This window comes from Lipophrys pholis (assembly GCF_963383615.2).
Source record: "Lipophrys pholis genome assembly, chromosome: 8".
Lineage (NCBI taxonomy): Eukaryota > Metazoa > Chordata > Actinopteri > Blenniiformes > Blenniidae > Lipophrys > Lipophrys pholis.
In genome coordinates, this window is record NC_137630.1 from 23,467,365 (window position 1) to 23,483,022 (window position 15,658).

Consider the following 15,658-nt stretch of genomic DNA (forward strand, 5'->3'; position numbering starts at 1 on the left):
GGATAGGGATACAGCTCAGTCGCTCTAGACTAGTGATTCTAAACTGGTGGGTTGTGACCCAAAAGTGTATTGTTGCCAAGGCAAATATATAAAGTTATGATAGAAAAATAAAGCAGTGTTATCTATTCACTCCTTAACATTAGATGTAATATGAATTAACAGTGACTCTTTTACATCAACGAAGAAAACACAATCTTTAGAGAGGTTTAGAGATCAAGTCGATCAAGGTGAGACACAGGTACAACACAGAATACGACATGCGGAGTTCACTGGACAAGAGTTTACCTTTTGTTCAGTCAAAACATTAAGACTAATGGTAAAGATGTTTTCACAACTATTAATACAATGCTTTAAGTTTTTACTGAAGCGTAATATTTACTCTCTTACAGCTTCTGATGCTCCCTATTATCTATTCATCTTTAGTTTTTGAGTTGCTTTGAGGTGAACATCTCGTACAGGACCAATAAAAATTGAGCTATCTGAACTAAAATGAAAGGGTACAATTAAAGTAGGGTCAAAAATAAGAGTAGATTAAATAGTTAAAGTGTAAAGACGTTTAAAAAAAATAAGTTGGTGTATAAAGTGCAAGTAACAGCAGGCCAGTGTCACAAAAGAAAACAATAAACACAATAAAATGAATGATAATTCTTCTTTTTCTTGTGAATTTTGTGTATGTGACATGCAATTAATTCTGGTGTCAAGCAAACTGTCATTTCTGCTTGAGAAACAGCTCAAAACTTTATATCTGTGTATCTAAAACAAATTTCAGCATATTCAATAATACATGGTGAAATTTAACAACATATATTTAATAGGCTATCATACAGAAAAATGTTTTACATAGGGGGGGAGGGATGGATGAAAGGGGATGAGATTAATCCTGGTACGTTCCTCAATATTATGTAAAAAGCCTCCCCTCCTCTCGATCATGCCAACCCCCTGCAGTCACCAGTTGGTACAGGCCACAATGCCGTAGCCCACTATAACCCCCCTCGTTTCACACACACACACACACACACACACACACACACACACACACACACACACACACACACACACACACACACACACACACACACACACACACACACACACACACACACACACACACACACACACACACACACACACACACACACACCAAGCTGTACAGCTCACTACAACCCGGCTGAGCCTGTCTGACAGAGTGAACAAGACAGCGTGTGTGTCTGTGTGTGTGAGTGTGGCGCGGCATCCGAGATGAGAGTGTGAAACAGCGAGAGGGAAAACCTAGAAAAAAAACAGCCAGGCGATCAGAGAGGGGGACGTGTGCGGGTGGGGGGTGGTGGTGGTAGGAGTCAGCGAACACAGCAAAAAGCCAGAAGAGAGGAGAAGAAAGAGAAGAGAAGGAAGAGGGATCAACTATCTTTGATTATCCCACTGCCAAAGTCAAGAGATGACATGACTAGATGACCATCCACTACACACACCAGCATCCTGTCCCGGAGCCTTCACCAACAGGGGGGGGGGGAGGAATTGTGTGGTAGTGGAAAAGAAGAATAGGTAAACACTCTTCAACCAGCCCACCATCCCTGGATCATGTCGTCTACCGGGTCAACCAACCACAACAAGCGCCTGACATGTAAGTAACCAACACAAATGCATGTAAAGTGACATTGAGCAGACTTGCAGCTCACAACTTGGGGCATTACTCTGATTTATGGCTGTAATCCAACACTGTGTGTTCACTTACTTTAATCCTGGGCAGCAATTGTGCACAATGTCATTCAAGTGCAGAGGAAGAAATAATATATAGCTGTGCAGAGGTTGCTCATTCTCTACTTTTGTCTTGAAATAAAAGTTCCTCTTTCATGAAATTGTTTTTTTTGTTTTTTTTTAAATCATGTTTTAGTTTAGTTTTTCCATAACATGAATACTGAGAGCTCATTTTTAATCTTGCACACAAATTGCAGGTATAATGTGCACATTGTTAATTTTTCTTTAAGCAGCATTCGCTGAAAAGCATCCCACGAGGATTAATTAAATCATCGCTCACTGAAGAACTCGTGTTCAGTTTATCCTTTTACATCCTCATTATCCCTTTACTTGCCACACTCACAAGGCAACAGCTGTAAAAGTCTCATTGTACAAAGTAGTAATAACAGCCATGGGTCATCTCTGTTTAGCTAAATTAAACTGACAGCCTTGATGGCGGTGCAACGTTGCTGATGCAGACGAGGTTTAATCACAGTGGAGGGATAACGACTACCTCTTAAGAGTCTGTGTAAGCTAAAGGAAGAAGGACTGCGTAAAGAAACAAGACAGACATGCTGACTTACTTTCTAGAGAAACACTGTCTTCTCTTCTAACAATCAAACAACAAGTGTTTATATTGAAGAACCTGTTTTTCTGTGCTTTGTTTTAGCTGCTTTAATGAAACACAAACAAAACATGTGGAGCTGCTTATGAACATTAATGTGTAAAAAAAAAAAACTACCAGAAGAACCCTTCACATGATACGACTGAAAGCCATGTTTTGATTGCCCTAAATGGGGAGCAGTGGACATAGCTGTAGGTCATCTTTGCATTTAGCCCTGAGTGAAGAGCCTTAATGGCTTTGGGAATGGAAATGTCCTGGGAGGACAGAATCTGATCAAACACTTACAGAGCAGGGATGGTCACACAAGCTTTAAGATAAAATCGCAGCACTGAGATCATAGGGACGTGGAGATGAGAGAAAACTAATTAAATATATGTCGTCTTCGAGCTCGAGAGGACGGAGCGGATAATAGAGACAAAGCTTACATATACATTTATATAACATGTTCATGTGAAGCTTTTCCCTTAGTTGGCTTCAGGTTATGGTTCCTGCAGTATGACGTAGGCTAGTATGGTGGTGGTGGTGGTGGTGGTGCTCTATTAGGAGGCAGGACAGCATAAATGGCCAGTTTTGATTTACTCTCTGCTATAAGGCTGGGGCTTTATGGATATGTGTGTGGGCAGTGAGGGGAGTGGGAAAAGCACAACGGGGGAGGTGGCTGTTGTGGTGCAGTGATCTCACTCATACATGATTTATGCTTGATGGACTACTATGGCTACAAGGCTAGCAGAGAGAGACTGATCGCCTTGGTAAATAATAGCAGTCATTTTTGAAACTTATGTTAATGTGCAGGGCTGAGAGACGGTGACACATCACTGAAGCCTTGGGCATGGATGGAGGGTGTTATGAGGAAATGGAGGAGAGGAAGGGGCGGTGTTTGAGATGGATTGGCTGTCAGATGTGACTGTCCATGCAGTGTAACTGCCTCCCCAGCACTCTGCAATACACATAAACACCCAATCTCTCTCAGTTCACTCAAAGCAGAAAGATGATCATGGGATTTCCTTCCACAAGCCACGAGGGAAATGAATACTTCATCATGTGACTCAGTGGTTCAGTGGGAGCGTTTGTTCCTCACTTCCAAAGCAGCGCACTGGACTCCTGAAGTATGACTGCACCATTACATTTACACAGATCAGTGTTTTCAGAGTGGAATTTTCACAAGGGTAATAGGCAGCCATGTGGGATCCAGAAAGAAATCCTGATCAAAATGGAAAGATTCCAAACTGGCCAAGATGCCTTTTTGATGAGCCCAGCTTTTACACACACACACACACACACACACACACACACACACACACACACACACACACACACACACACACACACACACACACACACACACACACACACACACACACACACACACACACACACACACACACACACACACACACACACACACACACGTTACTTTAAACAAGGAACAACACACAGCTGACTCAGGTTGCATAATACAGCCTTCTTTCTTTCTTTCTTTCTTTCTTTCTTTCTTTCTTTCTTTCTTTCTTTCTTTCTTCTTCACTCTTCTTTAAGTTTTGCATTTCAAAGCAGTGTAGATACGATAAGTCATCATGCAGTAGGAGCCCAGTGTAGGGTGTGCAGCTATATAGCCTTATGTAACAGTGAGACTGCAGTAATTATGTTCAGTGTAGGCTGAGATAAAGCAAGGATCTCTGGATGGGGGGGGGGGGGGGGGGGGGGGGCTTGAGGTCGTGTCACGGATCATGAGGGCCACTGAGTTTCCAAAGGCGGCTTCTAAAATAAAGTGAACCTTGAGTCATTTAGTGGCGCACAGCATTTGTCTTTCTGACTCCACCCTCCGGGAGTTCATCTCACAACAAATTGAGCCCCAATGTCGATAGACTTTGTCCGAGGGTAGTGACCCCTATATTCTTTCAAGTTTGTGCGTCGAAACGCATCAAGACAAGGCCATCCCATCCTTAGGGGCCTCTGACAAATTAATCCTAATCTGCTTGGACATTTCTCAAGATACAGCACTCATATGAACCAACTTCCTGGGGTTAAGTTTTGGTCATTCTGAGGTTTAAATTCCAAGTTGTTTTGCCTTTAGAGCCAAAGAGGGATAAGAAAATGATAAAATTGCAGAGATGTCATCAATGGAATGAGTCTCAGATGGAAAACACAACCTGAGCCTGAACATTTACAAAGAGAAATGATCCAAAAATTCATTCAGAAATGAAGCTGCCTTTACTGTCCCTCTGTGCTTGTAACTAATTCTTGTTAGTTTCTTTTTTTTAACTGTCCCAACAATAAAAGACACACTACATCTGGTAAGCCATCGTGAAAAGAAAAACACACACTATCTGAACCTTGATAGTCTCCTTTCGTCCGCCGCTTTCATTTTCTCCTTCGTCTTTTATAAGTCGTTGTCCCTTCACATCCTGAGGCCAACAATTCCCCAACAGAGCAAAAGTCAAGTCATCGCAGCTGTTCCACCTACAGTAAATCTTTTCCATGTGACCTGTATTTAGTAGCCTGGATGAGGGAAACTCAATGAGTTGCCTCATTTAACAAAAGGACTTTCTTTTTTTCCCCATGAGTGACTGTGCACATCAGTGGGCAGTGGAATAGAAAAAATATATACATCTGATGAGCCGAAAACAGCCGTGTGAGGATCGTTGGCGGTTATTAACCCAACAGTTAGGAGGGGAGCCCCCCTCATCCTCGCCACTGTGCACGGTGGTGAACTTAGCCAACGTGCACGGAGGTCTCCTACACGCCTTCACAGCACAGTGGAAGGAAATTCAGAGGTTATCTGGATGAGTCAGACTTTTACATACATGGAGATGAACTTTCATGTGGGTTGAACATGTCCAGTGGCCATCCCAAGTTGAGTAATGAAATATGATTGTTAGATAAACAGGCAAAAAGATAGAAGGAGAGAGAGAGAGAGAGAGAGAGAGAGAGAGAGAGAGAGAGAGAGAGAGAGAGAGAGAGAGAGAGAGAGAGAGAGAGAGAGAGAGCCAAAAGGCAAAACCAAAGTTTACATAAGCTGTGCAGTTTCATCATCATCAAGCTTCATCATTGCTTTAGTAACTTGTATATTGTCTTTGTCCAACTGCTGCCGAGTGATAAATGCGCTTGGCAGGTGGCAGTAAGATGGCAGGAGGCCTCATCGTGCCACGAGATCAGGTCCAGTGGTCTTAATGATTATGGCCTTAATTGAAACCTCCATTTTTGAAATGTCAGACACATTTAGTCACACTCATCCCACAGTGTGTCGTCAGACAGGACATTGTGTACCAGTGCAGTGCTTGCATACCTTTCTAACCCAAGTGTATAAACACAGATATAATAAAATGTATACACGCGTGTGGGAACTTGGAACATAAAAAGTGTCAGAGCAAGGAGTTGAGCTTGTCACACCTACATTGGTGATTTGTTGAGAGTTCACCCAGCATACATTGATTTTTTCAAGTCGAGTAGTGATTTTAGGGTCGTCACGCTCAGATTTCCAGCTAATCATCCAGTTAAAAGAGTTATACTGTCTCAACTTTTGCCACAGTGTCATCGGGTGAGACGTTCCAGGGAGGCGTCAAATAAACATGCGTGTGTTTCTGGTGAAATAAACATCATCAGCTCTGATGCATTTCAAGATTTGGTGGTATTAAGTGATTGGGCATGTGATAAACCAGTTTGTGCAATATAGCAAGGAAAACCAGTCATACCAGTCATATCAGTGTACATAGTGCATGAACGGCTTGAATTTATACTGATGTGATGTGATCGCATCTGAACCGCAGGAGGATCAAGGCTACGTAACAATACAAAAGGGCTACAGAACTTTGCTTGGGCTCGAATAAAGGTACATCAGTTGAAGAAAAGCCACCTGACCGAGAGATCGTTCTTCTGTCTATATTACTTCCTCACATGTTTTCACTGTGCGTGCATTTAAAAAAAAAAAGTTACCCCCCAGGTACTCCAGTTTCTTGCTGTATTCCAAAACCTGCATTTGAGGTTGGCTGGTCACTCTGAATGACCTGCAGGTGTGAGTGTGAGTGTATGACTCTCTGAGTTTGCCCTGTGACTTCAGTCAGCTGGCTCCAGCACCTCGCCACCCTGAAATGAGTCAAGCGGTGTAGACCTGAGGTTTATGGCATTAACTGTGTTTCCATTAACGGCATCATATTTATATGAAGGAACCACAAACATCTTGACTGGCTGGGATGAATGAAGGGTTGTCATTCGTGGATAACAGTGCTCACACACACGCACACACACACGCATGCACGCAATGTAGTAGTTACCACAGATAGATGAGCTGAGTCTCCAGAGGCTGCAGTCTAAAGGGGCAGGCTGCCTGACACAGATGTGCGGCTGCTATTTGTTTTCAAACAGAAGAAGCAGTCATGAACACACTGAATCTTCGGGAAGCTGCAGATTCAATAAGATGAATATTGTTGCTCTGCATGATTAATCCATCTGCTGGTATGATATAAGCGAGGCAGAGACACTTGTTGCACATGTTTTGCACGCTGAATGACAAAGTGATCATAAAGCAGACAGCACAAACGCTGGGAGCCAACGTGCACATAATGTGAACGTGGTAGATTTACAAGCGCACACCACCCAAAAAAGCCGGTGACATAAATCAAAGCGTCAGTAAGAGCCAGGAGGAAGGAGCACGATGTGTGCAGATGATGTAGCGTGATTACACAATCCCAGGCTGTCGGCCTGGCAGAGGTCAATGTGTGAGACACACTTGAGAACTCCTTTGTTTACATAATACGCCTACATTTTCTAACCCGAGTTCACAATAAACATCATTTCACATTACTCTTACACCATCATCCGATGAAAAGTTTTGGGATTTTTTATTGCTTTAGAAACATGATCACTGAAATAGTTAGAGCTGTAGGACAGCATGTGAGTCTCATCACAAACACTAGAGGTCAGAATAATATAACAAGAATGGGCTGAAGACAACACTTCAAATAGAGTTATTCTTGTTACTCCCATTCGCTAAATAATAGTTGTTCCCTATTATTATTGTTATGACTCACAGAAAGAGTGGACCATCTGCATGGACACAGCAGACAAGAGGATGATTTTAAACTTTCAAATTTCGATTCATCATTTATAATAGGTCAAATTGTTGAGATAATTTATCATATTGTTAAAATATAAATTTCCTCCATTCAGTAGATTTCTTTTTTTTTGCTTCAAAAATATTTTGGCCTCCACTATTAATAAATATACCTACATTTATCACAGATCGTCATCTGAGTATGCTTTTCTTAACAGCAGACACAACTAGAAATAAATCAGGCATAACATTGTACAATTTTCTGATGACTGAGTAATTCATACAAAAACTATTTTATTTTGTGAATTCCAAACCAGGTGCCCTGCTATTTTGAGAGTTTCTTTTTTTTTTTTGTTTAGTTTTTTTAAAGTAATTGCCACTTGTAAAAATGTCAGCAGATTTTTTTTCCAGGTGCGACCCACCGTTTGCTGCAGAGACTCACTTTTATTGCAAAGGGCTGACTGGAGATCTGACAGCCGGCGTAAAGTGAAAGCCTGCGGCGTAGATTCACCAAGCAAGCAAATCAATATTGTTTACACACAAAACGTGTTGTTGACAGGAATGTCATCCTCCTTAGATCCCCGTCAAATGCCCAGCAACTCTTACCACTTTTTTAATTAATTATTTTTTCTTTTGATGCCTTTATTTGCTGATAGAAGTGACGTGATAGTGAACAAATGAAAAAGAAAACTCTTTTTAACAGTGCACAGAGATTATGTGCCTTGCTTTGTTTCACTATTGAAAAATTGGATTATCGAACTGGAAAACTTAATCTGAATATTTCCTTAAATTTGGCTCAATAAATTGAATAATCTAATCGGTTAAACATGTCGTTGGACAAAGTAAAAACGTGTATATATAAATATATGTGTGTGTGTGTGTCTGTGTAATGGTGTGTAATGTGAACACTTAAGTTATAATGAAACATCAGATTGTAAAGGTCAGCTCTTCTTCATATACTGTTCCATGAAATTCATATATAGTCCCATAAAAAATAAAAAAAAGTAAAAATTCTTATAAGTAGTGAACTCTAGTTCGGAGTTTTGTAAAACAAAAAGAAATCACCTCAGGGGTCACTAGTAAATAATAACGTTTTCAAAAAGACCATGTCAAATCCTGATGTTCCCTTCAGTTTGGATCAAAGACGTTTCTGAAAAGCTGACACTTTATTTTGCAACGTTTTATAATCAACCTGAACCTCCCAAAAAATTTTTGGATCTGAATTCCTACCTGCTTAAGTTTCTCTGCAGGATGTAGCATGCATACTTTCACAAATTCACCCTCAAAGTTAGAGTCCATGCTGAATACAACACATAATTTTGATATATTTAAATGTTTAACAAAAAACGTATTATTTCTGCATTCGACAGTTTAATTCTGTCTACCCACCTTTTTTGATATGATGCATCTCGCCAGGGATACATTTGTAATTACAATCCTTAAAATATATTGTTGATGTGGGCCATAATCCCAGAGTGAACACATCTACCAAAGTATTTTACAGCGATAACACTGAACTAAGTCATTTCCCAGTGTGAGCCAGAATATAGTTAAGTTCATTTTAGACCACCAGCAGGAGACAGAGATAGACCACACCTCCTGACACACATATTTGTTTATGTTTACGAGACAGTTTTGCTTCAACACAAACAAAGTGAATGCATGTATTATGTTTTTCCTCCTCAGCGGAGACGGGTAACTCTCAGAGGCTGCTGGACAATGACTCTGCTCAGCACCTGAAGCTGAGGGACCGACAGCGCTTCTTTGAAGAGGTGTACCACCATGACGTGGACAACTACCTGCCCTCTGCTCACCTGCAGATTGACAGCAGGAAACGTGAGCCACGCTGTTTAAGAGTTTTTGAAATCTTTATGTCTGGGGCAGTTTTCAACAGGAATGAAACAAAACCGATTGTGTCCTGTTGTAGCCCCCATGGGGAGCATCTCATCCATGGAGGTGAATGTAGACGTTCTGGAGCAGATGGACCTGATGGATATTTCGGACCAGGAGGCCCTCGATGTGTTTCTCAACTCAGGGTCAGGATCAGATGACGGAGCGCTGGCTTCTCCGCTGCCAGGTGTTTGCCTCTGAGCAAAACTCACACTGTATTCTCTAAATCACACTGTATTCTCTAACTCACACTGTATTCTCTAAATCACACTGTATTCTCTAACTCACACTGTATTCTCTAAATCACACTGTATTCTCTAACTCACACTGTATTCTCTAGATCACCCTGTATTCTCTAAAGCACGCTACATAATGTGGGAACACTCATGATAAATTGCTTAAAATTGGATGGCGGGGAGTGTAATTATTTGTTATTCTAACTACCTTCATGACGTTTACACATATTTCATATTTTCAAGTCACATTTGATGACTCTGCGAAGTAGATACGCAGCTTTATTACGCCTGTTTCACATTTTGGCTGACTTTATCAGAGTCGTCAGCTTAGACTTAGAGTCATCCCCCGCACGCTGTTGAGACACTTGGAGCATAAGATCAGCCGCACGGGTGAACTGCATATAAAGCTCGAGCATTCAAATGTGAAACTGAGAAGCTATGAGATGACAAGCAGCGGCGGAGCGGGTACCAGCACGTTCTAATGGCTCCTATAATTACAGAGGGTGAGGATGACGAGGAAGATAACGAAGATGCCGAGGTCGTGTACCGGGAGCGTGCACCTTTGAAGAGGCAGAATGAGGTTTACCGCGGCTCTCAGTCTCGCACTTCTTCATGCTCGTCCGGCTCCAGCGGCACCAGCGCCGGAGGAGGCGACACGCCGGTGATCCAGTCGGATGATGAAGAAGTTCACGCTGACACTCTGCTGCTGACCTCCATTCCCCAAGCTAGAGATGAAGAGACAGAAGAGGAAGATGAGAAGGAGAGATGTCTCACAACTGACCAACACAAAGACTGAGTTTATTCCAGAGAGAGCTTTGAATTGCCCTCTCTCTCTCTCTCTCTCTCTCTCTCTCTCTCTCTCTCTCTCTCTCTCTCTCTCTCTCTCTCAACACAATGTTCCGCCACAAGCAATTCCTCGCATGCCTGACCCAGTCTGTTAAATGTGTCTTGACCATTCACAATTGTGTAATTTTTTTTTTTTTTTACAAAATACATTTTTTTCTTCTGTCTTTTTTTTTTTTAAGGTGACTTAACTGGTATCCATTTTGCGATCTCTTTTTCAGAAACTTGTTCACAAAAACCAAACACACTTCAAGCAATGATTCATAAATAGTTCAGAAACATTCAGAACGTATTGCACTACAAAAAAATTTTTTTATTTATTTTTTTAAAGTGAAATAAGAGAAAAGCTTTTTCTTGAATGTCTCAGCCTTTTTAAGGTAATAATGAGCAAAGCGTTCCCACCCTGGCCATGTCCTACAGCAATACCGCATTCCAATCAAGACAGAAACGGGAGAAGCGCAATCTCTTCCTGTTGCAAGACACTGAAAGTCTCTCAATAATATAATATTCTACACATTAGCTCCCAAACAGGAAAAGACAAAAACAAGTTGCCAAGAATTTAAACCCACTATCTTTAAAGTTCAGACAGTCTTTGTAGAGGGGCCTTAATGAATAAACAACGTCTACAGGCCACTACGTTGCAATAAAAGCTGAATAAAAAAAATAAAAAATCCTCCATCATTTTGCATGTTGCTGCTTCCACTGAGCCAGATCGTCCATGGCCAATGTCACGTCTGACTATCTGTGATGTATTTGAACATCTTTCTCATGAGGTTCATTTCCCTCAAGTGTGAGCTGGTAAATCCCATCACTGTCACCACATGCTCCTCGTAGCCCTTCTGCCTATGGGCAATTTTCAAACTATGCAGTGGGAGGAGTGAAACTCTAATCTGCAGCCGTTGAGTGCAACTGTCAAATCGAAGGTTGTACATCATTAACACAAATGAAAAAACAAACAAACAGACTTCAAATTTAAATTCAATTGTTCAAATTTCAATTTTCAATTTTTTCATCTAACATTTTTTTTTTCCTTTAAAATTCATTAATATTATCAAATTATATTTGTCGTATGCAAAGAAGGGTCGAGGACAGCTCCGTTGTTTGTAATAAATCTATATGGCGCAGACAGTTGCTTGTGTAAATTCTTGGCGGGGCAACATGTGAGACATTGCAGCCTCCTGCCCGAACATGTTCAGAAATCGCCATCATCAGTTTCCCTTCTTTCGCGACCTCGAATAAACACCTCCTGTCAGTGTTCTGCAGAAAACACCAGGTCCTAATAGCCAAACAAAAACAGAACAGTGTCATGTAATGGAAATTTGATGAAACTATAGCATACAAGCATCCTAACCTTCATTACATTGCACCAACATTTTCAGCATCTCTATGAGTCCATGATTTTATTGCAACCTGCTGATGGTCATGGCTCATTCCAAATTATCCTCTTTTTCTGTCGGTTTGTCGTCTGCCATGTTTATGGATTTTGCGGTTAGAGTTAAAAAACATTAAAAGTCCTGTCGACCAGAGATTTATTTACAATGTGACTGAATGGACTTCAAATATCCAACAATGCAGTTTATAGGCATGTATCATGTACTGGTGGTATGAAAAGACAAATGTGTGACAGAAATAGGTAAATAGATTTTACCTCTATAGCGCTTTCCCCCCGCCTGCGCAGTCCCCAAAGCGCTTTACATTGTTAATCACAGTCACATGTTTTTATTTGTTGCTGCATGCATGTGGAAACTATTTTGTGACTTTATTCTTTTAATTCTTTTTACGACTGTGCTTTTGTGGCTGTTATGTTCACAGGAAGAGTGAATGACTCAGCTGCAATACATTTCTGTGTTTATTCATGGAAAAAGATGTGTCTGTTTGGAGACATGAATGAGGACGTGGTTGTTTGTTGTAGTATTCGGGTAAAGCCGACGGCGACTTTGATAGCAACATTTTTACAGTGGGAATCACCATGTGTATTTCTTCCCCATTTTCAACGTCTTATCATGATCTCAAACAAACGAAAGAGAAAAAATAAAAGTGACAGTAAGCCTGTTGCGTGATTGAGTGAACTGCGCATCTCATTGAGTTGCATTTCTTATTTTGCTGGTGTTGTGTTTGAACAACCACCACATACCAAACTTTGAGTCCGTTCTTTTTAATCCAAGTGACAAACGCACTTAACATGTCAAACATCAAGAGCTGACTATCAAGTCGAACCTCGTCTTCTCTCCCAGAGTGAAAATTTGCATGTGGAATAACAAGCACATGCCATACAAACACATTCACACCACTGGGAACTCATCCTTCCAGTTCTAACGTCTTACTTTTCTCGTCACATGTAACAGCATCAACGTATACGCAGTCTCGGTTACATGTCGCTTCATTTCAAAATGACCAAACTAGTGATGAAGCCAAAGGTGCAGGTAACAAACTGTAAGAACCTGCAGAAAACTAGAGTTCACTGGAGTTTGCATCTGACAGGCAAATTTTTTCAAACAATGTTGCTTTTAAATAAAAGCCCTTTGAAATAAAAGCAACCACACATCCATTTATTCAAATATTACAAATGCAAATCCCAATAGCTTGCATTGATCATGGTCTCAATGCCTTTTGGGGCTTTTTCTGGACTAAACTTTTGTGATCGAGTGCGATCAATCATTTCTTGAGGTTTGTGTGAACGATAGTCATCACCATCGTTCATTTTTTTTGCCACAGATATTTACTACACCCCCGCTTTAAGGTCATTTAACGTGATACTGAATTCATGATCTGTTTGATGAAACAAACCTCCAGACCTTAACTGGCTGGAAAACAAGGTTACCAAATTCGCAACTTGCCTATGTGCTTCATACACAAAGTAATAACTACCTTTTACAGGGGCGTAGCAACACGCAGACAGTGATTAAAACGTGTTCTCACTTATTCCTTCTACGTAAAGTGATGTGAGAACTTCTTTAATGATCTGACATACCACGTCCCAGATAATGACACCTTACCTACAAGATTCATGAAGATTCATAAAGTTTGAAAAGCTCTGAAAAAGTTTCACCAAGTGTCACCATCTGTGAAGTAAACCTGTGGAATAAATTAGGAACGGAGATAAAACAAATATCAAATATAATTCTGATATAAACCGCTGATGTTTGAGGGGGTAGGAGTCAGTAAGTGTCTACTCCTTCCTACTCCTTTTTGAGCATACACATGTAGATTAAGTGGATAGTGTCGTTTCTTTGTTTTTGCTTTATTCATTTAAATGTCTCTTTTTTTCTTTCTCATCTTTTTCTGATTGTATGTTCGAATCAAAAGATTAACTCAATCATACATCGAGTAAGCTTCTTTCAGAAACTCGAAGTACGATTACCTTAACAGATCAAAAACATTAGTGCACATCCTGAATAGCTCATGCAGATTCCAACAATCATAGCATGACAGCCATGAATTAGACCTGGGGAAGGAATCTATAAGAGGAGCTCTTTACCTTTTAAGAAGGACCTGAAACCCAATTGAAGACTTAAAGAATAAAGCTTACCAGTTATTCTTGAATGCTGGGTGTTTTAAAACCGCACCAGAAAAACCCAGAAACATGCTGAAGGGCAAACGAACACAGCTGTCAGACATATGGAAGAGATAACATAATGTCACGGGATGACAGTGTTCTCTTCTGCATGGGTAGATCAACCTTGTTGACGGGCATTTCTCCTGCTGACACACTCGGAAGCAGAGGACATTCAGTCAAACAGTTGCAACTTAAAATTTTTTTAATAAAAACCCCACACACAAACGCCCCCCCCTTCTGCACATTTGTGACTACATGCACACGCGTGGCTTGATCTACTGGGATGCACGGAGAATCACGTCTGACTGACACACAGAATAACACAGTAGTATTTATTCAGCGTGTCGACCTCCATGAATATGCAAAATCAAGTGTGTATGCCAGAGCAGCGTGAAGTAATGACCGAAACATAATGGTAATTGGTTAATGTGCGACATCTAAAAACATCCGCACTGTTATATTTTTTCCTCTCCCCAAACTCAGCCATTAACTCCGTGGGGAACACTCAAAGCAGTTCTGTTTCAGGCAGATCATACCTATGTGAACTTGGTTAAACACACACAACAATCCTCATTTGAATATTTCTATTTGCACATGACGTCACTCATGGCGATATTGGAAGCGCGCACAAACTGAAAGGGCAATCTATTTGCTGAGTGTGCGGTTTAGCACGTTTATGAAGGGTCTTAGCAAATCAGGCACATTATGGTTCAGAACAATCAGATAGAAAATCAAGCAATTAGTAAGAAATATGCATTTTGTGATTGTATAGAATCTATTATTGCTTTGACGAATGATTCTCTCATGTTTTTGGTTTTTTTGGGGGGGAACAGCAACCCGCTCGCCACAGGCCAAAAGTATTTAATCTTTAGTCACGTTACAGCAAGCAAAAACCATTCCGTTGCACTTAAATAAGTGCCACATAATTATAAACGCATTCCTCTAGCAGTGTGTGGGTTGGGTAACCCTGTCAAGCTGTTTTTTGTTCACAGTTTGAATTCATATAATCTTTTTTTTTTTCTTTAAAGAAACAATTTACATGCAGGAACGAACAGATTTAACTTGCGTCTTAATTTTTTGATAAATTATAGGAGTTATAGTACTTTTGACATGCTTCAAATGTCCCTAAAATTCAATTACCGATTTTGCATTGATGCCTGATCAATCACACTTATCTTTCCATTGACATTACACCTGTTCAATTATACGGGCATTCTCGTCACTTGGCAACTGAATAATAGGAATCACTCAGAAACTGTCAAATGACATTGCTCTTGGCAAATGTCGTGGTTTCATGTGTTTCCAGGGATCAAAGCAGAGTTTAATTGTTTCTCACTCTGGTTTGACACATGTCGAATTGAAGTGAGGACAAATTAGTATTCATTTATTGTGTTTGAAATAGGAACACGTGAACGTGTAGAAAATGCACCTGGCGTATGCGACTGTTTCAATGCTGAGTAAACTGTGTTGTTGAGTTTAAAATATTTCTTTCCTCAGATGTGGTGAAATCAGGGCCGCAATAATACTCTGCATACGGCTCTTTTTTCCTCATGTCTCATGTCCTTTTTCTCATGATGTAAGTGGGACGTAAAAAAAAAAAGCATGGTAACCTGAGCTAGAGAGCCTGTGGGGGGGGGGGGGGGGGGGGGAGAACCACTGAGCTGCGGCATGTTTGCAACAACAACACTGAAGAGAGTAAAACGTCACGTTAACTAAACACACCA

The 15,658-nt window shown here is 40.7% G+C and overlaps 1 protein-coding gene across 1 annotated transcript; it reads left to right on the forward strand.

Moving 5' to 3' along the window:
* Positions 1 to 1,017: 1,017 nt before the first annotated feature.
* Positions 1,018 to 12,440, forward strand: LOC308113350 (dysbindin-like). Its single transcript, XM_080469573.1, has 4 exons — positions 1,018 to 1,621; positions 9,096 to 9,245; positions 9,337 to 9,486; positions 10,036 to 12,440. Exons 1-4 carry the CDS (start codon positions 1,579 to 1,581, stop codon positions 10,329 to 10,331), a joined length of 639 nt encoding a protein of 212 aa, XP_080325699.1. The 5' UTR covers positions 1,018 to 1,578; the 3' UTR covers positions 10,332 to 12,440.
* Positions 12,441 to 15,658: the final 3,218 nt, after the last annotated feature.

Bases quoted from the DNA above. Each gene is read 5' to 3' on its own strand.
- LOC308113350 (XM_080469573.1), top strand. From the start codon at position 1,579: ATGTCGTCTACCGGGTCAACCAACCACAACAAGCGCCTGACAT. The intron at 1,622-9,095 runs GTAAGTAACCAA...TTTCCTCCTCAG, and splicing joins CCACAACAAGCGCCTGACAT to CGGAGACGGGTAACTCTCAG. The intron at 9,487-10,035 runs GTGTTTGCCTCT...CTATAATTACAG, and splicing joins GCTGGCTTCTCCGCTGCCAG to AGGGTGAGGATGACGAGGAA.